Here is a 23,619-nt window from a genome sequence, read left to right as displayed (position 1 = left end):
TGGAATATGATATTCCAAAAGGAAAAAGATCTTGGTTTACAACCAAGAATCAACTATCCAGCAGAACTGAATACTTCTTTCAGGGAAAAAGATGGGCTTTCAATGAAACAGGGGACTTTCAAACTTTCCTATTGAAACAACCAGAGCTGAACAGAAAGTTTGATCTCCAAATACAGGATTCAGGTTGAACCACAGAGAGGGTGGACAAGAAGGACTAATTATGAGAACTTAATGATGTTGAACTTCCTGCATGGAAAGAAGATACCGATAACTCATATGAACTTTCTCATAAGAGCAGTTAGAAGAAGATATATAGATAAGGCACAGGAAGGAACTGAATATAATGGTATATTATAGTAAAAAGATGGGAATCAATGGGTAATGAAGGCAAGTATTGAGAGGAAGAGAAAGGAGAGGAAGAAGGGTCTAAGATATTTCATATAAGAGTCAAGAAAAAGCTTTTTCAATGGAGTGGAATGGGGGAAGGCAAGGGGGAATGAGTGAGGCTTCATTCTCATCAGAAATGGCTCAGAGAGGAAATAACATAACATTAATAGGGTATAGAAATCTATCTTACCCTAGAGAAAAATGAGAGGAAAGGGATGGGAGAAGGGGGACAGGGAAACAGAGTGTAGAGTAGGTGATAGAAGAAAGGGAAGATTGTGGGAGAGGGTACTCAGAAACAACACACTTTTGAACAGGGTGAAAGGAGAGAGAGAGAGAGAGAGAGAAGATAGAGTAAATGAGAGTGAGAAGGAATAGAGTCAAGGGAAATACAGCTAGTAATAGCAACTGTGGGAAAAATATTGGAGCAACTTCTTTTGATGGAGTCAAGATAAAGAAGGCAATTCATCCCAGAGGCAGAGGCATTGGAATCTGAACACAGACTGATGTAGATTTTTTTCTCTCTCACTATTCTTGAGGTTTCACATCTTTTTTGGGGGGAGGGTTATGTTTACTCTCACAACAAGATTATTGTAATAATATAAAAAATAAATAAATAAAACCAAAAAAAGAAAATGAAGAACAAAAAAATTAATAAAGGTCTCAAGAAATTAAACAAAGGAAGATCTGAGTGCCACTAGAGAAACTCAGGACATATAATAAGGTTTAGCAATTTAGAAATATCTGTGGAAAAGATAAATTCATGAAAAAACATGAAACAAATAACAGTAAAGTAGAAAAACAGAAGCAGAAAAAAAGTCTAGATTTCTTGTCCTGAAAAGTTTCAGACAAAAGTAATAGAACTGGGGTGGCTAGGTGGTGCAGTGGATAGAGCACCAGCCCTGGAGTCAGGAGTACCTGAGTTCAAATCCAGCCTCAGACACTTAATAATTATCTAGAAACCCCATTTCCTTCAAAACCCCTAAAAAAAGTAATAGAACTGATAGAGCACTGAGAAAAATGATAAGTTTTCTAAAAACTGTGAAGAGAAGAACCTAACATTCTATGCCACAAATTTGTGTATTAGTTTTGGAAGTTGACATTGCATACTGCTGACTCTTAACATCTACTAAACCCCTGAGTCTCTCTCCCCGAAAAGAACTATCTGCTCATGAGTCCCTGATTTTGTACTTGTGAAATTAGTTTTGAACCCAAGTATAAAAAAATTACATTCATCTCTACAAAATTCCATCTTGTTAGTTTTGTCTTATCCTCATTATGGACACTCAATATGTTTTTGGAACAGCCTCATTCAACTCTATTATCTATGATTAACAGCTTTGAACCATTTACAAATTTGATGTCTTTACCTACATCACTTAAAAAAGATGCTAAATAATACAAGGCCAAGCAAAGAGACTGACTCCCAAATTAAACTATTACTCTTTGGTTATGGTCACTTAACCAGTTCTGAATTCAATTATTTGGATTTTCTCTTAAATTAAATTATTAACTATACTTTGAATCAGGTCATTGAACCAATTATGGATCTAAATATTTGCATTTTGATAAAGCTCATATAAAAAATAAATTTAAAACCTCGGAGGTCATATAATCTAAGCTCCTAATCTTTCAGATGAGAAAAATTGCACAGAAGTGGCAAGTAGCAGATTCTGGATTAGAACCCTAATTCTGAGGTCCTCTGACCCTTTATCTAATGCTTTTCCCACCCCCTCCCCACTTCTCCCTTCTCCTCCCCACACTGCTTCATTGATGCTTCCTTTTTTCATTTTCACTTCTTTCATATTTCAGGGAGTAGACAATGTTCTCCACACACAGATTCAACTACCAACTCTTTTAGAAGTTGGGGATGAACACCAACAGTACCTTTCATTCACCTTTTCAATACTCATCTCTGCCCCACATGTGCCAGGACAAATCATTTGTCTTGAGGCATACCACTCAACCTAAGAAGGCACAGGGATAAATAAGGGAAGGCCTTCACACCACTGTAGCAGAAGTTCATTTCCAAGGACCCAAGTCTGTGCTTCACAATGATTCAATCTACTCTTTACTTATGACTTTCTGCTGATTTTCCCTTGTTCTTGATTATTATTTGGTGGTGCAGTGGCTAGAGCACTGGTCTTGGAGTCAGGAGAATGGGAGTTCAAAAACAAGTCTCAGACACTTGATTCTTTTCAATTGTGTGACTTTGGATAAGTCATTAATCCCTGATTGCTTCACATCCAGGGTTATCTCTAATTGTCTGATCCAAATCTGGTCACTGGATCCAGATGACTCTGGAAGAGAAAGTGAGGCTGGTGACTTAGCATACCCCACCTCACTAAAATCCAATTCATGTTATTGTCATGGCATCACTTCCTGGATACCATAGTCTTCTTCTAAAATGAAGGATGAGAAGGGAATTTTGACCAAGATGGGAGAGAGAATCCAGGCACTGTTTTAAGCTCAGAACTACCATGAATCAAGTTTCTTAACAGATTTTTGGATCCACAGAACCCAGAGAAAAACAGAGGGAAACATCTCCCAGCAAGGCCTGTCAAAAGGGAGACAGGGCAAGCCGGGGCAGAGAGCAGAGACCCAGCACAGGGGTGGTGCAGTGAGGCCAGGGGACTAACCTGAGAACAGCAGTGGAAGAATTTGCTATGTGCGAGGTGGGTGGATGGAAGAGCTCCAGCACAGCAGCCCAGAAACTATCCAATTAGCTTGATTGGTCTGGAAGCCCCAAGCCCCCCCATGTTTTCAGTAGAATCCCCGGGTTCTAGGGAGCCCTCCCTACCTCCCTTGTTCCTGTGGGAGGGCCTGATTTTCTCCAGAACAAATACAGGAGCAGCCACCCAGATGTTTGCACATTGTCCCATGATCCAGTTGTGGGAGGCAAATCTCCTCCAGCTCGTTGGTTCTTATTAAAGAAGATCATCACTGTGATTGAGACAAATTCCAATAGGTCTGATTGTGACTGATCAGACCAATACGAGCTCAGAATGCTCTACCACAGATCAGACACAAATAGTCCATGTGAACTCCTGGGGTGAGTGCTCTAAACTTACATGTGTCACATTTCCTTTGAGCTGCTTCAACTCTGTCCTCATAGAGTGCAGCACCTTCACTGATGAGGGCATGTCATGATGGGTGGTCCTGTGCCAGCATCTCCCATGATGTTCAATCAATTCTAAAGTTCTTCAATGAGATCATCAAGGTGTTTCAGTATTGCTTCTTCTGACACCCTTGTGAGCACTTGCCCTGTGTGAGTTCTCCATTAGTTTTTTTTTGGCAAGTGTACATCTGACATTATAACAAAGTGTCCAGCCTATCATAGTTGCACTCTCTGTAGTAATGTTGAAATACAAGGCAGTTTAGTTCAAGAAAGGACTCAGTGTCTTCTCCTACCAGGTGATCTTCAGAATCTTCCTATGACAATTTAAATGGAAGTAATTCAGTTTCCTGACATGGTGCTGGTAGACTGTTCAGGTTTCACAGGCATACAGTAATGAGACCAGCAATTGGATCTGTAAACTTTCAGCTTGGTAGTCAGTCTAATAGCTCCTCTTTCTTATACCTCTTTCTTTTGGAGCATTGTAAATACTCAGTATTTGAGATCCACCTTGTAGATCTCAGCTAGAATAGAATCAGCACCAGAACTGGAGTTTCAGAGGAGAATATTAAATTGGTCTCCAGTCCAGAAAGACTTCTTAGAAGAAATCAGAAAGGAGTTTAAATATCATGTGGCAAAATTGGGAAAAGAAATGCAAAAGGAAATTAACATCTTACAAAGCTCTGGCAATGTGTTTCAGCCTCATTGTCAATGTGTACCTCCTTGGAAAGGACATTGCCAAGGTAGATGAACTTGTCCACTGTACTCAAAATTTCTCCATTTGCTGTAACCAGTGGTTTCAGATATGGATGGTGTGGTGCTTTGATGGAGCATCTTTGTTATCTTAGTGTTAATTGTTAGACCAAATTTAGCACTAGCAGAAGAGAATCCATCCATACTTTGCAACATCTTCAGAGACTGCATTGAGTGCATAATCATCTGCAAACAGACGATCATGCACCCACACTCCCTCCACTTTGGTCTTGTCTTGTAGCCTTTTCAAGTTGAAGAATTTGCCATCAGTGTAGTAGGTGACCTTGAAGTCATGTTCATCCTCAATGAAGATGTTTGATAATATGGTTGAAAACATCATGCTAAAAAGCATGGGAGCAAGTACACATCCTTGTTTCACTCCACTGGTGACTGGGAGATCTCAAGAGCATCATCCACTATCCAGAACCTGGGCATACATGCTGTTGTGAAATTGATATATAATACTGATAAACTTCTCCAGGCAACCAGATTTTGACATAATTTTCCATAAGCCTTCATGACTGATGGTATCAAGGGCCTTAGTCAGATCTACAAATGTTGTATACAGACCTCTTTTCTGTTCCTGGTATTTTTCCTAGAGTTGTTGGGCAGCAAACACAATATTGACTGTACTTTGACCCTTTCTCAGGGAGGTGACCATCTTCCAAGTGAAGGATTAGCCTAGAGAAAAAGACTCTGGCAAGAATCTTACTAGTAATGACTAAAAGAAAAATACCCCTGTGATTGTCACAGGACAAGCTATTCCCTTTATCTTTATAGAGATGGACAATGGAGGCGTCCTTGAATTCTTGGGGATTAACCTCTTCAGTGCCATATAACCAGGAACGTTTCAGTCAGTTTTTGGATGAGCAATGGACCCACACACACCTTGTAGATCTCAACTAGAATAAAATCAGCACCAGGTGCTTTGCCACTTGAAAGGAGCCTAATGGCATTCAAAACCTCTTCTTCAGTAGGAACTTCAGTTAGGGACTGATTGACTTCAACTTGAAGTAGTCTGTCAATTTAATCAGCTGATTGCTGATTAAGTTGTTTACCCAGAGAAAGTCTTTGGCTGGACACAACCCAAACTGGGCAAAGACAACTCAGTTCCTGTCCCTGGCTTAGGGAATGGACCACTGACAAACAACAACACATAGACAATTCAGAAAAAAGCTTCTGGCATCCCTTACTGACTGACCCACTGAGTAATCTCCTAGAGTTTCTAAGCTCAGTCAGCAAGGCCTCTAGGGCTCTCAATGCCGAAAGTCTGCAAACCATCCCTCCCCTCAACATGAAACCCTAGGGAAAGGGCTCAAAAATGAAGAAAGCCAGTGCAAACCTGTTACCTTGAAGACAGGGATCCTAGCACTGGATAATACTGGAGTTTCAGAGAAGAATATGAATTGGTCTCCAGTCCAGAAAGACTTCTTAGAAGAAATCAGAAAGGAGTTTAAAAATCATGTGGAAAAACTGGGAAAAGAATTGCAAGAGAAAATTAACATCTTACAACAAGAAAACAAATCCTTTGAAAACACAATTAGGCAAATGAAAAAAGATAAAAACTCCTTCAAAAGTAGAACTGACCAATTGGAAAAGGAGATGCAAAGGGTAAATGAAGAAAACTCTTCTCTTAAAAAAAAGATTGGGGAGTCAGAAAGCAGACTGTGGTTGAAGAGTCCCTGCAGCTGCCACTGAGCTGCAGCTTCTGTCAGTTCACCTATCGCCCAGGAATGGGGAGAAAGCTATGTCCTTGCTCTGCTACAACAGAGGCTGCAGCCAGCATTTTGATTCTGAAACCAACACGGATGATTCTTGCACATATCATCCAGAAGTTCCAGTCTTTCATGATACTTTAAAGGGTTGGTCTTGCTGTAAAAGAAGAACAACATATTTTTCTGATTTCTTAAGCACTGTAGGCTGTACAAACGGTAAGCACAATAATGAGAAAACCCCTGAGCCTGTCAAACCTGAAGTCAAGACTACCTCTGAGAAGGAAAGAGTTGTCTGAATTGAAACCTAAATTTCAAGAGCACATTATGCAAGCACCTAAACCAGTAGAAGCAATAAAAAGGCCAAGCCCAGATGAACCAATGACAAACTTGGAGTGAAAATAGCTGCTTCACTAAAACAAGCACTGGATAAACTTAAACTGTCATCTGAGAATGAAGTAGCTAAAAAAGGATGAGGACAGTGATGAAATTAAGATTGGGACTTCATGTGAAAATGGTGGCTGTGTAAAGACCTACCAAGGTCCACAGAGTATAGAAGAAGTTTGTATTTTTCATTCTGAAGTCCCTATTTTCCATGAAGGGATGAAATATTGGAGCTGCTGCAGGAAAAAAATTTCTGATTTTAATACATTTTTGGCCCAAGAAGGATGTACAACAGGAAAAGCATTTGTGGACAAAAAAAGATGCTGGGAAAAAAGTTGTTCCATGTAGGCATGACTGGCATCAGACAGGAGCTCAAGCTACTATCTCAGTATATGCTAAAAATTCACTTCTGGAGCTTAGTCATTTAAAGGTAAATAGTACACTGTTAAATATCCACATTGTATTTGAAGGAGAAAAATAATTTCATCAAAATGTAAAATTATGGGGAGTAATTGATGTGAAGAGGAGTTATGTAAATATGACAGCCACAAATATTGAGATAACAATGAGCAAAGCTGAACCTATTCAGTGTGCAAGGCTTAAACTACCTTCATCCAAAATACAAGATGAAAAAAAAAGAAGATATATAGCAGATTGAGAGCAAAGGAGTGGGGGCAGGGATGGGATGTTAGCTATTGCTTGTTTGGAAATTCCTAATACTGTGTGGTGAAGTGGTGACTTGCTATTAGAATCATATACACACAAAGACACATATATGTATGTCTGCATATACATGTTATTAATATGGCATTCCAGACTTAGTTAAAATAGATTCCTAGAAACCAAAATCTTTTCTTGTTTTCCCAAGTTCCTTTGGACTAAATGGGAATGTTTTTGCTATCTAAATATTGAACTTAAATTCCTGAGTCAGTAAAAGAAAGTTCTCTCTTTTCTCTCTTCCCTTACTATCATTCAATACTTCTCAGTATAATAGTCTTGTTAATGAAATAGGAAGAGGGGGCATTTCATGTGTTTCCTCTTCTCAATTTCTCTTTTATTCCATATCACTCTAGTACTGTGAGACAATGGTCTTATTCAATTCTAATTAAGTGTTTGGATTTTTAGGTGGGAAGAAGAGGAGGGATTATAAGCAACAGAAAAAAATTTTGTTTTTCCATTTCAAATTACCCAAGTCACATCACATGGTGTAAGTAGGCCATTAAAATGGAATGAACATTTTTTTCTAGGAGATATATTTAGAGGTAATGAGAATAGTAATGAAAAAGAAACTTGTATGTTGTTTGTCACAAAAAATAATTCCCTGGACACAGAAATTCCCTATACTAAATCCATTTCTTACCAAGCAGTCTCATTGCTACAGCAAAGATTCATCAGGAATTGAGGGGAAAGGGTTGACGGTATCAATTTGGTCTTTATTTACTATTTTATATAAAAATTATGTTAAAATGACTTTCTTGTGTGATTATTTAAAGACCTCAAAGTTCGGGGAAGCTAGGTGCCATAGTGGATAAAGCACCGGCCCTGGAGTCAGGAGTACCTGGGTTCAAATCCAGTCTCAGACACTTAATAATTACCTAGCTGTGTGGCCTTGGGCAAGCCACTTAACCCCATTTGCCTTGCAAAAAAAAGATCTCAAAGTTCTATTAAAAAAATATTGGAATCTGTGGAAACTGACTTCTTGAGATACCAAGAATCTGTTAAATCAAAATTAAAAAAACTCAAAAGGAAGAAAATGTAAAATATCTCATGGGAAAAACAACTGATCTAGAAAACAGATCCAGGAGAGACAATTCAAGAATCATAGGACTACTTGAAAACCTTGAAAAAAAAGAGCTAGATTCTATATTTCAGGATATAATGAAAGAGAACTGCCCTGATATTCTGGACTCAGAAAGCATGGTAGTTATTTAAAGAATACATTGATCCTCTCCTGAAAGGGATTGCAAAATGAAAACACCAAGGAATATTATGGCCAAACTGTAGACCTATCAGATCAAGGAGAAAATATAGCAAACAGCCAGAAAGAAACCATTTAAATATCAAAGGAGCCACTGTCAGTAATACACAAGAACTGGCTACATCAACATTAAGGGATCAATGTTGCCTGAATATGATGTTCCAGAGAGCAAGGGAACTTGTATTACAGCCAAGAATTCACTATACAGAGAAATATAATCTTATCTTTCAGGGGGAAAGATGGACATTAAATGAAATAAAAGACTTTCAACTCTTCCTGAAAAAAAGACCAGAGCTAAACAGAAAATTTGTCTTCAAACAGGAGACTCATGAGATACATGAAAAAGTGAATGGGGAAAAGGAAAAAAAAAACAACTTATCCAATAGATTAAACTAGTTATATCCCCACCTGAGAGGAAGATTCTCATAACTCTTGAGAACAATCTATTAGAGGGAATATACTTAGCCAGTAGGAATGGACATCCATGACATGTCTATGGCTTTAATGGAATAATTTAAAAATAATATCTCATTTAAAAGGGGGGAGAGTAAAGAGACAAGTGGAAGGGGGAGGTTGAATGGGGTAAATTACATCCCATGAAGAGGTGCAAGACCTATTGCAATAGAGGGAAAGAAGTGAGAACTGCCTGAATCTTACTTTCATCAGATTTGGCTCAAAAAGGGATTAACACACACTCAGTTGAGTTTAGAAACTTATCTTACCTTTCTAGTATTAAGAGGGGAAATGGGAAGAGGAAAGGAGGGACTGACAGAAGGAAGGGTTAAGGGAAAGGGGAAGGAAAAGGAAGGGGGATGGCTAGAATGGGATAAGCACACTGAAGGAGGTGGTACTCAGAAGCAAAGTACTGGGGAAGGCAATAAAGCATTAGTAATTATAACTTTGAATGTGAATGGGATGAACTCTCTTATAAAATGGAAGCAGAAGGGGCAACTAGGTGGCGCAGTGGATAGAGCACCGGCCCTGGAGTCAGGAGTACCTGACTTCAAATCTGGTCCCCATTTGCCTTGCAAAAACCTAAACAAACAAACAAAAAATAATTAGATAAATTTTTTAAAATGGAAGCAGAATAATGAAGTAATTTTAATACTAAATATGTATGCACCAAGAAATATAGCAACCAAAATCTTAGAAGAGAAGTTCAATGAGTTACAGGAGACATAGACAGCAAAACTCTACTGGCAGGAGACCTCAACTTTCCTCTCTCAGAATTAGATAAATCTAACCAAAAAATAAACAAGAAGGAAGTTAAGGAAGTGAATAGAATGTTAGAAAACTTATATATATATATGATAGACCTCTGGAGAAAACTGAATGGAGATAGAAAGGAATATACCTTTATTCTGCAGTACATGGCATATATACAAAAATTGACCATGTTTTAGGTCATAAAAGCCTCAAATGGAGAAAGACAAAAATATTGAATGTATCTTTTTTGGAACATGATGCTTCAGCTGAAGTGAAAAAAGGCAGGGATGGCAATCCTTATCTCAAACAAAGTAGATGTAAAAATAGATCTTATTTAAAAAAAAAGATTCAGAAGGAAACATAACCACCTAAAAGGTACTATAGGCAATGAAGTAATTTCAATACTAAATATGTATGCACCAAGCAGTATAGCATCCAAATTCTTAGAGAAGCTAGATAAGTTACAGGAAGACACAGACAGCAAAACTTTACTTGTGGGAGGCCTCAACCTCCCTCTCTCAGAATTAAATAAATCTAACCATAAAATAAACAAGAAGAAAGTTAAAGAGGTAAATAGAATGTTAGAAAATTTATACTTTTAGAGAAGACTGAATGGAGATAGTAAGTAATATACCTTTTTTTCTGAAGTACATGTCAACTGTACAAAAACTGACCATATACTAGGTCATAAAAACTTCAAATGCAGAAAAGCAAAAATATTGAATGCATCTTTTTCGGAACATGATGCAAGAAAAACCATGTGCAATAAAGGGCCATGGAGAGATAGATCTAAAATTAATAGGAAACTAAATAACCTAATTTTAAAGAATGAGTGGATGAAATAACAAATCATATAAATAATTTATGATTTCATCTAATACCATGACAATAACAAGACAACATAGTAAAACTTATGGGATACAGCCAAAACAGTTATTAGGTGATATATTATATCTCTAAATTCTTACATGAATAAAGTAGAGATAGAGGAAATCAATGAACTGAGTGTGTAATTAAGAAAATTTAGAGAAATAACAACTTAAAGCCCCAATTAAATAACAAATCTGAACTTCTGAAAATTAAAGAAAAAATTAATAAAATCAAAATCAAGAAAATTATTGAATTAATAAAAAACCAAGAGCTGTCTTTATGAAAAAAACCCAATAAAATAGATAATTTGATTTAAAAAATTAAAGAAGAAAACCAAATTACTAGTATCAAAAATTGAAAAAGTGAGTTCATCATCAATGAGATACTGAAGTAATAATTCAGAACTATTTTGCCCAACTGTTTGCCAATAAATTTGATAAACAAAGATGAATATTTACAAAAATATAAATTACCCAGGTTCAAAGAAGAAGAAATTAAACACCTAAATTACCCTATTTCAGAAAAAAAGAAATTAAACAAGCCATCAATGAACTCCCTAAGAAAAAATCTCCAGGGTCAGATAGAGTTGCAAGTGAATTTTATCAAACATTCAAGGAGCAATTGGTTTCAATTCTATATAAACTATTTGAAAAAAAAAAGTGAAGAAGAAACTGCCTAATTCCTTCTATGACAGCTAAATGGTGCTGATAACTAAACCAGGAAGAGTCAAAACAGAGAAAGAAAATTATAGACCAATTTCACTAATGTATGAAAAAATGTTAATAAAATATTAGTAAAGCAATTACAGCAAATTATCACTAGAATAATACACTATGACCAAGCAGGATTTATACCAGAAATGCAGAGTTGGTTCAATATTAGGAAAAATGTCAGCATAATTGACTATATCAATAGTAAACTTAACAGAAATCATATGATTATCTCAATAAATGATGAAAAAGTTTTTGACAAAAGACAACATGCATTCCTTCTAAAAACACTAGGAAGTATAGGAATAAATGAATTTTCCTTAAAATGATAAGCAGTATCTATCTGAAACCATCCACAAGCACTATATGCAATGGGGATAAACTAGAAATAATCCCAATAAGATCAGGGTGAAAGAAGGATGCCCGTTATCACCACTGATCTTCAATATTGTATTAGAAATTTTAGCTTTAGGAATAAGAGAAGAAAAAGAAATGGAAGGAATTAGAATTGGAAATGAAGAAACAAAACTCTCACTCTTTGCAGGTGATATGATAGCATACCAAGAGAACCCTGAAAAAATCATTTAAAAAACTACTAAAAATGATTAGCAAACTTAGCAAAGTTACAGAATATAAAATAAACCCCCATAAATCCTCAGCATTTCTATGCTTCAGACAACATAGCATACTTGGGAATCTACCTGCCAAGGCAGACACAGAAACTTTATGAAAACAACTATAGGGGCAGCTAGATGGAACAGTGGATAGAGCACCAGCCCTGGAGTCACAAGTACCTAAGTTCAAATCCATCCTCAGACACTTAATAATTACCTAGCTGTGTGACCTTGGGCAAGCCATTTAACCCCTTGCAAAAAAAAAAAAAAAGGAAAGACAACGACTACAAAACACTTTTCACACAAATAAAATCAGATCTAAACAACTGGGCAAATATCAACTGCTCATGGATAGACCAAGTTAATATAATAAAAATGGCAATTCTACCTAAATTAAATTATTTATTTAGCACCACACCAATCAAATTTCCAAAAAATTACTTTAGTAACTAAATTTATATGGAGGAATAAAAAGTCAAGCATATCAAGTGATTTAATGAAAAAATGCAAAGGAAGGCAACATAGTCATCCCAGATCTAAAATTATATTATAAATAATCAATCATCAAAACTGGCTGAGAAATAAAGTGGTAGGTCAGTGGAATGAATTAGGTACAAAAGAGACAGCAGGAAATGATTATAGTAATCCACTGTTTCATAAACTCAAAAAGACCAACTTTTCGATAAGAACCACTCTTGATTAAAAAACTGCTGGGAAAACTGGAGATGACATGGCAGAAACTAGGATTAAATCAATATCTCACACCCTAAACTAAGATAAAGTCAAAATGGGCAAAAGATTTAGACATAAAAGATAATATTTTATACCAATTAGGAGAATGAAGTAATAATTTACCTGTCATATCTATGGATAAAGGAGCAGCTTATGACCAAAGAAGAGCTAGAGAACATTTTAAAAAACAAAGTGAATAATTTTGATTATATTAAATTAAAAAGTTTTTGCACCAAAAAACCCCACTGCAATCGAGATTAAAAGGTATGTAGTAAATTAGGAAACAATTTTTACAACTAGTGTTTCTGACAAAGGACACATTTCTAAAATATATAGAGAACTGAGTCAAATTTACAAAAAACAAGTCATTCCTCAATGGATAAATGGTCAAAGGATATGCAAAGGCAATTCTCAGACAAAGAAATCAACGCTATCTCTAATTATATGGAAAATTGCTCTAAATCATTATTGTTTAGAGAAATACAAATTAAATCATCTCTGAGGTATCACCTCATACCTCTCAGATTGGCCAATATGACCAGAAAGGATAATGATCAATATTAGAAGAGATAGGACATTGATGCATTGTTGGTGGAGTTGTGAATTGTTTCAACCTTTCTGGAGAGCAATTTGGAATTATGGACAAAGGGTAAAAAAAAAATGTGCATACCCCCTTGATCCAGCAATACAACTACTGTGTCTGTATCCTGAAGAGATCATGAAGAAGGATAAAAGTCCTACGTGTACAAAAATATTTTTAGCAGCTCTGTTTGTAGTGACAAAGAATTGGAAATAGAGGGAAAGTCCATCAATTGGGGAATGACTGAACAAATTGTGGTATATATATGAGATGGAATATTATTGTTCTATTAGAAATCATGAGGAATGGGATTTCAGAAAAACCTAGAAAGACCTGCATGAATTGATGCTGAGTGAGATGAGCAGAGTTAGAAGAATATTATACACTCTAATAACAACATGGGGTGATGATCAAACTTGATTGGCATGCTCATTCCATCAGTGCAATGATCAGGGACAGTTTTAGGGGTTCCATGATAGATAATAGCATCTGTAGACAGAGAAAGAACTGTGGAGTTTAAATGAAGACCAAAGATTATTATTTTCAGTTTTTAAAAGTTGTCTCATGTACAACATAATTTTGCTATCTCTAATGTTTTCTTCCTTCCTTTTGAATCTGTTTCTTCTCTCAACACATTCAATTTTGATGCCTGCATATTATGGTACCAAATGTAAAGACTTTATCAGATTGCCTTCTGTGGGGGGAAGGGAGGGAGGTAAGGGAGGGCTGGAGGAAAAAAATTGTCAAAATTAAAAACCTTACAAAAAATGATTGGTAGAAACTAACATTGCATATAATTGGAAAACAAATAAAATGCTTATATAATTTTTTTAAAAAAGAAAGAAAATGGGGGGGTAGAGCCAAGATGGTGGCGTGAAGGCAGCATTTCCCAGGAATTCCTTCCCCCAAAAACTCCAAAAGCTGTCAAATTATGTCTCTAGCCAAAATTTAGAGGGGCAGAACCCACAGAAACACTGAATGATACATTTTCCCAGTCCAAGATAACTTAGAAGTTCCACAAGAAAGGTGTATCTCACCAAGATCAGGAGTTGGAAAAAACCCAGTCACAGCACAGTCTGGGAACAGCTTGAAGGGGCAGGGAGAGAATTCTGTTATACCAGAATGAGTGTGGAGTGAGGAACACTGGCCACAGAACCTGCAGCAAGAATCAGGAGAAACCAGCCTACACCTCCAGAGCATACCCACAGATGGTAAGGGGGTCAAGAGAGACTGTTTAAATCTCTCTACTCTCCCTAGGGCAGGTCTCTGATGTTTGGCCACATTCAGATCCAGCTTTCAGTTTGGCCTTCCATACTAAGATAGCAGGGTCCCTCCTCACAGCTCCAGGGCAGAGGGGAGTGCCTGTGGTCATCTACATATCAAAGCACAGGCAAGAGAGTATAAGACCTTGGAGGAATAAAGGTCCCAGTGGGGTATCCCAAAGCCTTGAAAGTTCTGTAAACTGGTCTTGGGGTGAGGAAATGAGTAAATAACAGAAAAAGAAGAATCTGACCAAAGAAAATTACTTTAGTCCCATGGAAGAACTATTATATATATATATATATATATATATATATATATATATATATATATATTCAGATGAAGACAAAATAATTTATTTTTATGTTTTTGCAAGGCAAATGTGGTTAAGTGGCTTGACCAAGGCCACACAGCCAGGCAATTATTAAGTGTCTGAGACCGGATTTGAACTCAGGTACTCCTGACTCCAGGGCCGGTGCTTTATCCACTGCGCCACCTAGATGCCCCACATTTTTGCAGAAACTGCTGACAACATAAATTTTACAATTGAGGGACTGGAAGCCACTTAATCCCATTGCCTTGCAAAAACCTAAAAAAACAAACAAATTTTACAATTGGAACCCTTTCTGTGTAATATATTACCCATTCCTGGAGTCTCTACTAATGAGGCTTATGGCTAGATTCATTAAATATGGTCAATAATAGCAGCTTTTATTGCCAGTTCAAAAAATTACAATTCTGCTTGATAGTAAATTTCAACATTATTCATCTTCCTTGTGGGAAGAGGAAAAATTGATTCAAAAACATTGTAGTATCAGCAAAATATTTTTGATGTCAGCAAGTACTATATATCTGAGATATTAGAGAAGATAAAGGTTATTTTAATGAAGACTGAAGCAAGAGAACTGAGAAAATAATTGAGAGAATAAAAGAATCTTGCTTATTGCTTTACTTTGAGAAATCTTACTTCTAAAAGACCCTTCTTATGCAAGAAAGCAATAGTGTCTGAGTCATGAGAAAAACAAACAGGCAATAGACTTAAGGATTATGCCAGTCTCTTTCCCATTCTGAGGCTGTCTCTAGAGGCAGCAGACAAAACAAAGGAAAAGATTAGCTTTGGGGCTGGTATTTTTAAGACGGCCTATTCTTTTTTTTTGGTAGACTTTTGTCTACTTGAAATTTACATTATTAAAATTTAATTAAACATTTTAATAATGTAACTTTCAAATAGACAAAAGTAAGAAATTTAATTAGTTGATTTTAAATAGCCCTACAATATCACTCTGCTAAATAAAACAAGGTATCAAACATCCTGTTATTTTTATCTACAATAAAATATATTTTAAAACTCAACTCCTGAATTGAGATCAAAGATAGACCTGAGTATTTGAGTATAAGTTTATTCATCTGACATTACTGAGGAATGTTAATGTTTGTACTCCTTTTCTTTTTTTTTAGGTTTTTGCAAGGCAAATGGGATTAAGTGGCTTGTCCAAGGCCACAGGGCTAGGTAATTATTAAGTGTCTGAGACTGAATTTGAACCCAGGTACTCCTGACTCCAGGGCTGGTGCTTTATCCACTGCACCACCTAGCTGCCCCTATACTCCTTTTCAAAGCCCATGATCTTGGAGATGTGAGACCATGACAAGCTCATGAATTGGATTTGAGTGAGCAGGGTGCTAAGTCACCAGTCTCACTTTTTCCTCTAGAGACACCTGGGTCCAATGGTCAGATAAGAATCAGGACAACTGGAGATGGCTCTGCCTGCAAGGCGATCAGGATTAAGTGACTTGCTCAGGATCACTCAGCTAGTAAATGTCTGAGGCTGCATTTGAACTTAGGTCCTCCTGACTCCAACCCTAGTGCTCTCTGTCCACTACACCAGCAAGCTGCCCAATACTGAGGAATGAAGTGTTTCAATAAATAAACTTTGTAGGTAACTTAAGTTTTCTCTTTTTTAAACTTTCTGTGTGTGTGTGTGTGTGTGTGTGTGTGTGTGTGTGTGTGTGTGTAGTGTAGGACAGCAAGTTTCTAATATATACTAAATAGTTTCTTGCTATATGAAGCAATATATATATACTGAAAACTGAAAACAATATGCTGAATTTAATTTTATTTAAATTAAACCTTTTTTGTTGATTCAGTGTATTCATTATGAATATAAGTTAATGAACTGTGATGCAGAAAAGAATTACCCTGATAAAATATTGAGGTATAGAGTGACATTTGCTCTGTGTTTCTGGTTTTGCTGATGCTATTGTTTTTAAATAGTTCTTTTGTCCCCTTTCCTGGTGTGATTTCGCACTGCTCTCAACATTTCTGTCAAGCTTGTCCTTAGTTTCTTTTCACCAGATGCAACTAATCTCCACGCTTCTGTTTTAGCTATACTAAGTCCTATGTGTGCACGCCACTCTAGCAGGCAACATGGAGGAACATTTTGGCATTTGTTTCACAGTCATAGTCTCCCTGGTGCTGATCCCTTCTATTTGTTCTTAGGCTTCCCTTATCATGGCACTTTGGTTCCTCTGAGTCTACATCCAGCTTGGTATCCATGTTCTTTTAGTTTCTCTTTGACTTCCATCCACCACTGTTTTCTATCCTCAAATAAATATTCATATGTGACCTGACATGAGTTTTAAGAGAGTCCATTCTAATGCCTTTGTAGAGCTCAGTCTTTTAGGAGAAATCAAAAGTGGCCCAGTTTTTAAAAAAATCTTGCTGGTAGAACAATAAAGTACTGGGAATATGTTTGAGTTGATTGCCTTTGTATTTCTCTATTCCTCAGTGAATACTATTATTCCACACGTGTCTTATGGTTCAGGCTAGATGGGTACAGCAAAGAGCAGAGTGATGACAAATCTATGTCCTATGGTTAGTAACAGGTCTATCTTCCTTCAATTCTTCCTATATTAAAGTTTGCAAGATCCTGACTGACAGGGAATTTAGAAGTTTGTACAATTCTCTTCCAACACAATCAATTTTCTACTTAACTACATTCTATCAAAGCCTTATAACTGAAACTATCTTGGGGGAAAGGAAGAAGTTTTCCACTTAGGGTTTCTTCATCCATTCTGGCAGGAGGAATGACACTGGGAGACAGGGCGGGACCTATCGTTATGGAAGGGAAAGTAGGGGAAGGGGGAAAAGCATTCTGACTCAGATTCTTTTTTACTTTTTCTACTCTGAAAAATATATTGAGTTACAACATAGGAATCAGAATTTTCCTTCCAAAGGGGGTGGGGTGGGGGACAGGACACTATTGAAAAATACAAGAGACCCTCTCAAGGAAGAGATTTTTATACCCAAAAAGGGTAACTGTATGGAAGAACATAAATAATGCCCTGATGACTTTTCCTAAAATAGTGCAAGATAACTTACAGGGGAAGAAAGAAGACAGGAGAAACTTGTGAAATGAAAGATACCAGACAGACTGGAGGGTTGTGATCTCAAACCTTACAAGTCAGTCCATCACCTAATAATAGCCTATACTCTATAGCAAATATATCATCCATCCATTCACGATTTTGTTTTTAAGAATCACACATGAACACAATGATGCAACTCCAGTCCATCTGAAAGTTTTTTTTTTAATTTTTGGAAGGCAATGGGATTAAGTGACTTGCCCAAGATCACAGAACTGGGTAAATATTAAGAGTCTGAGGTCAGATTTGAACTCAGGTCCTCCTCATTTCAGGGCTGGGGCTCTATCCACTGTGTCATTAGAAAGTTTTTTTCAAGAATTCTGTAGCATTTTGCTACCTCAAAGAAATATCAGCTGATGATATAAATTCAAAATAAATAAATATAAATCCTATAACCCAGAAACAAAATTACTAAACTTGCTCTTTTAACTCAGATTCTTAAAGCAAATTAAATTACTATTTTTTAAAATTTTTCTAAGTAGCAATGAATTATGAATTTGGTATGGAACATAGAGAAATAATTTTAAAGAAATGATTTGTTTTTATAAACTTTTCTTTTCTTTTTACCTCATCAGTGATGTTTGTTCCAGAAAGGTCAACTGAAATCAGGTTTGGAAGCTGTGTAATGAATTCAATTCCACAATCAGTCAACTGTGTACAATTACGTACAATTAAATAGTTAAGACTGCGACACCTAAAAAAAAAAAGACACATTCCCAATAAATGTTGGCTTTTGGCTGTACTGTTAAGAGTAGAGTTTTTTCCTAAGTTTGGTAAAAGTGAGTGGGTTTTAATTAAATGATTTTTCAATTTTTGAATGGAAAAATATTGTACAAAAGAAAAAAATTTACAAAAACTAAAAAATTTAAAACTAGGAAAAGGGGAGGGTTTTTATTTTACATTTTATATTCACTTTCATATTTTGTCAATTCTTCCCATAAGAAAAAAAATGTATTAGAAATTAAGTAAAGGGGATATAGTTGTGTGCCCTAGACTACAAAAGCACTTCCTGCCAGTACCTGCCAATTATATCCTGAGTTTATTTGGAAAACATTGGAACTTTCTCATATAGCTAGTGGTTAAAAAAAAAAAAGAAATTCTCATATAGCTGGTCCTGAAAATTATCTCTGGTCATATAAAGGAAGGAAGATGAATTAATAACCTCCGTTGGTTTCAAAATAAGTTTATGGATCACTAGCTTGTTTGAAAGGTAAAGAACATTAATCCTGGGAGCTTGAGAACCATAGATGATAAGAGCAGAGTCTGTGAATGGTGGAAGAGAGGAAATATGAGAGAGTGATTGAGCTGAGACATACATAGAGGACAAGTTTAAGCATCTGGTAAGGTTGGGATTCTACAGGTTCTAACCTGGTGTTTAGCAACTCAGCACAAGTGATTGATTGTGCTTTGGGTCCTAAACAGTAATATCAGGTTTGAAGATTCATGATAGGAGAGTCCACTTAGATTCCATATATGCATGGCAATAAAATGTCTGAGTTCCTGTGTTGTCCACAAAGCAATTAATGGATATGCCTAGAGGGAGCAAGGAATCTCAGGAAGGAATGAGATCAGTATGAGTATTTGAGAGGAATCCCTAAAACCATATCTGATGTCTAGTGACCACAAAGGACATATTATTAAGATTTGTTTGCTAGTCTATTACATTCCTGATTTTTTAGAATAATAACACATCTATATGGTTCAGATTTTCAAAAAATTTTCTTCACATGAATCTATCAAGTAGGTTGTGCAAGTTAATGGAGCCCTTGCCTGGCACCCCCACCCCAAGCTCCCACCTGGTCCTCCAGGAGCAGCAGGCATACTGTAGAATCTCTGCTCACTTCCTGTAGACAACATGGGATCTCTAGGCAGGCTGGAAGGAGACCCATTTACCCAAGTAGTCCTTTTTTCATTTTACAAAGGAAAATACTTAGGTTCGAAAAAAAATGCTGAAATATAGCAACATAGTTGGAAAACATCAAAGCTGGAGCTCTCAAATTAAAGCTTTCCAACATACATTAAATCCTCCTAAAATTGAGGACTTGTGAATTCTGAGCACACAAGTTATGGAAAGGATCAGAGGAAAAAAAAGGTGAGATGAAACCTTTCAATCTTCAACAAGCTGCCCTTCAGCAACTACAGGTTTACCTCCTAGAGGCAGTTGTGGCACAACATACAGAGCCCTGGATTTTGAATCAGGAACAGCTGAGCTGTGTGATCCCAGGCAAGCCTAGGCCTTGCTGTTGGCCTTAGTTTTCTCCGTTGAAAAATGGAGATAATAATAGCATCTCCCTCCTAGGGTGGTTGTGAAGATCAATGAGATAATAGTTATTAAAAAAATACTTTTCTGCCAGTTTTCTCATCTGTAAAATGAGCTGGAAATGGAGATGGCAAACCATTCCAGTATCTTTACCAAGAAAATTCCAAAATGGGGTCACAAAAAATTGGACGTGACTGAAACAACTCAACAAGAAACAAATCATAACTATTAGTTTGGTATTTTAATAACTGTTAAATTTCTGATCATTGTCATCACCCACTACAATTCAAAATTTTTTCTGGTCAATTTAGAGTTTTGATAAAGTATTGAGAGTAATTTCAATTCTATGCTAATCATACTTATATTTATGGTGGAAATATGACTTTACACCCATTCAATACATGAATGAAAGTGTGTATAATTCAAGTATAAATTGGGCTCTCAAAAATGAAATGAAACGGCCTCCTGTTTCTAGATATTCTCTCTTTACAATAAATTGTCTCATATTAAACTTTTCTTTTTACAGAAAACTGGTGACAGACTTTACTACTTCTATAATGTTATGCATGTGTGCGTGTATGTGTCCATGTTATGTACACATATGAATAAAACCTCCATAACAACTTTTAACCTAAATTTCAGTGAGGGCTGTCATCTTTGGTGTCTATTAATTTTCTCCAAATTATAGGAAAAATAACAAATAATTATTGCTTATTTCTTCAGTGGTGAATTAAAGCAAAACACTACAGTCCTTTGCATACCTTTCTCCAATTTGTGCAAGGGCAAGATCACTTATTTGAGCACAATTGGTTAAATTCAGTTCTCTAAGCTTTGAACTTGAAGGTCCACCAAGGAAGGTCCTTAGGCCAGTATCACCAATTCTGAAAGGATGAAAATAATTGCTTTACATATGCTTTATATGAATGGAAATACTAGGTAGCAAACACTTTATTAATTATTAGAGACAGATTGGTACAATGGAATAAGTACTAGATCAGAGTCATAGAACATAGGTTCACATCCCTGTTTACCATCTCTGAAATTCTGGGCAAGTTTTTCACCTTCCCTAGGACCTCAATTTCCTCATTTGCAAATTATCAGAAAGCTTCTAAGACTCTTATAGTTGATGATCCTACAAAAATTCACAGATTCATGCTTTTGATGTTCTGGAACTCCCTACATGGATATAGATTACAGTCTCTCCATTCCTTATTAGACTAAAACCAAAAAATATTTGCCTAACCCTACATGGCCAGTCTTATAATAAAGAGCCTTAAGGAGTTTGGCTAGGCTGGTTCTTAGATTAGAAACAGGATCTATCATTATAAGCTTGTAAGTAGTTGTTTGCATATTATCTCTCCTATTAGAATGTGAATTTTTGAGGGCTGGGACTGTTTTTTGGCTTTCTTTGGTGTATCCCCCAATGCTTAGCACTTAATAAATGCTTGATTAACTAGTTGGTTGATCCAGTTTAGTAGGCTCTATCAGAGCTTGTATTTCTCTAGGATAACCTTTAAGAACCCAAAATCATCACTGTGCCACAGAAGCGCATTGGAAGAGGTCTTTGCTCAGTTTCTAAAACAAAATTTCATTGAATAACTGTTAGCTTTTGTAGAAAAATTGTGAATAGTATTGAGACTGATACATTAAAAAAATATGTAACTTCACTCCCAAAGTCCATTGGTGAATGAAAGGAGGGCAGCCAGGTGGCACAGTGGATAGAGCACCAGCTTTGGAGTCAGGAGAACCTGAGTTCAAATCCAACTTCACACACTTAATGATTACCTAGCCGTATGACCTCCTTGCAAAAAAAAAAAAATTACAAAAGGGGGTGAAAGCTAGGTGGCAGAGTAGATGGAGCACCAGCCCTGGAGTCAGAAGGACTCCAAAGTTCAAATTCAGCCTCAGACAGTTAATAACTACCTAGCTTTAAATAAATTAAAATTTAAAATTTCCTCATTGGTGAAGATAAAAGCCCTGCCCTATATAGGTTGATTAAAGAAAGGAATCTGGAAAGACATGAAAGAAGCTGACAGACTCTATCATATCCTTCCCCCATATTGTTACTCTAGGGACTTCCTGAAAATTCCCCTTGGATGAGATCTGGGAATTTCTCAATTAAGCTGAGTTATTTTGGTCCCAGTGGGAGAGTCCCTTTACTTTATTATTTAGTTTTAATATATATTCTCCTATATATAATTTGAATAAATGAGTTTCTTGGCTAAGTTATATGTACTGCAGAAGTATTATATGTGTTCATTGTGATTAGGGGTAGGAAAGGGATCAGGCCTTTGATATAGAGCTTGGGGTCCTCCTCTTTCCCCATTATTAATAGCAATTAGCATTTAGCTTGAACTTGAACTTATTCATATTTCCTAAATTAATAAAAGGAAGCAAAGATAAAATTTTAGCCTGGCCCTCTACTTCCCTTTTCTGAGCAGAGTGACCTCCAGCTATTCCTAGAAAGAACTTAAGCCTTCCTTACAGCAACGTGGAGGAAAAGAGACTAAAGATGTCTATTCTGTCTCCCTTTGAGTCACAGAAGGATACCCCCATATCATATGTGATTGTGATGGGAAAATCATCCCTCATTAAATATGGGATTTCACCATATACACATTTCTAAGTTCCAACAACACAAACTTGATCAGTATAGCATCTGCTTTTACCAAACAAACTTAAAAGTAAAATACAATAAGCATAAAAAGATACCACAAAGGCCTCTGTTACCAAAAACCAAAGGAGTAATTAGTGGGCAACTTTATTTCTTTATTGGTCTCATCAAGAGCCAATACCCATCATTATAATCAATCATTAAACTAATCTTTGTGTGCCAAACACTGCGCACAAGAAGGAGAAATAGATCAGGGAAAGGAAAAGAGGACTCAGTATTTGGTGTTCCACTTGCAGTCTTCTCTTTTACACTTGCTATCATTTGTTTATTTCTACAAAAAAAGTAAATTAATGCTGCTGGGTCTCCAATCTACAAAAATTCAACTTGGGAAGAACTCAGTCATAAAAATGGGCATCAGAGAAGTCAAAATCTGAAGTCCTTGTCCTGTTGGGACAACTGGTCTTCTTTCCCTCTTTAAAAAGGGCTGAGAAATGAGTGATCCAAAAAATGCCTCTTATCAAGTCAAATATAGCTCTGGAAAAGTCTCTTTCTTATGCTGCTATAGAAATATAGTGAATTAATAAGAAATACATACCCTCTCATACACCCACCCTCATCACTGCTGAAGTATTTACTACTAATGAATTTCATTATTATTAGAGCTCAAAGTGTATTTTATAATTAAATACTGACCTATTCTGATAAGGTATAATTAAAGAAAAACTATTAGCACCTCAACCATGTTATGGGTAACATAGCCTTTTGCTGGTCTGGGACCCTAACTTCCATTTCTATGGGAAAATGCACTGAGTAAATTCAGGAATAAACAATGGACTACAAACTATTTGTTGGGCAGACACTTTTCCAATTCTATGCTCTTTTCAATCTTTCAATGAAATTATATATAATATATATGTATATATATATATATATATATATATATATGTATTTAAAATGAGAACACCAATTTCTGGAGAGTGGCCTAATTGTTCTCTTGACTTTTTACCACTTCACTACTTCCTTT

At 36.3% G+C, this 23,619-nt stretch overlaps 1 protein-coding gene and 1 pseudogene across 1 annotated transcript in view; one reads left to right on the top strand and one right to left on the bottom strand.

Moving 5' to 3' along the window:
* The window catches only part of FBXL13 (F-box and leucine rich repeat protein 13), a 265,142-nt gene that overhangs the window by 77,392 nt on the left and 164,131 nt on the right, over window positions 1-23,619 (bottom strand). Inside the window, exons 12-13 of the mRNA XM_074195296.1 lie at window positions 20,743-20,862; window positions 18,289-18,415 (exon numbers count right to left, since the gene is read on the bottom strand). Of these exons, the coding sequence (XP_074051397.1) occupies window positions 18,289-18,415; window positions 20,743-20,862 (247 nt within the window). The remainder of the gene's footprint in view (window positions 1-18,288; window positions 18,416-20,742; window positions 20,863-23,619) is intronic.
* On the top strand, window positions 6,000-7,006 carry LOC141493886 (cysteine and histidine-rich domain-containing protein 1 pseudogene; annotated as a pseudogene).

The sequence above is a fragment of the Macrotis lagotis genome, chromosome 7 (assembly GCF_037893015.1).
Source record: "Macrotis lagotis isolate mMagLag1 chromosome 7, bilby.v1.9.chrom.fasta, whole genome shotgun sequence".
NCBI classification, from domain to species: domain Eukaryota; kingdom Metazoa; phylum Chordata; class Mammalia; order Peramelemorphia; family Peramelidae; genus Macrotis; species Macrotis lagotis.
This window is presented reverse-complemented; position numbering and strand designations above follow the sequence as displayed.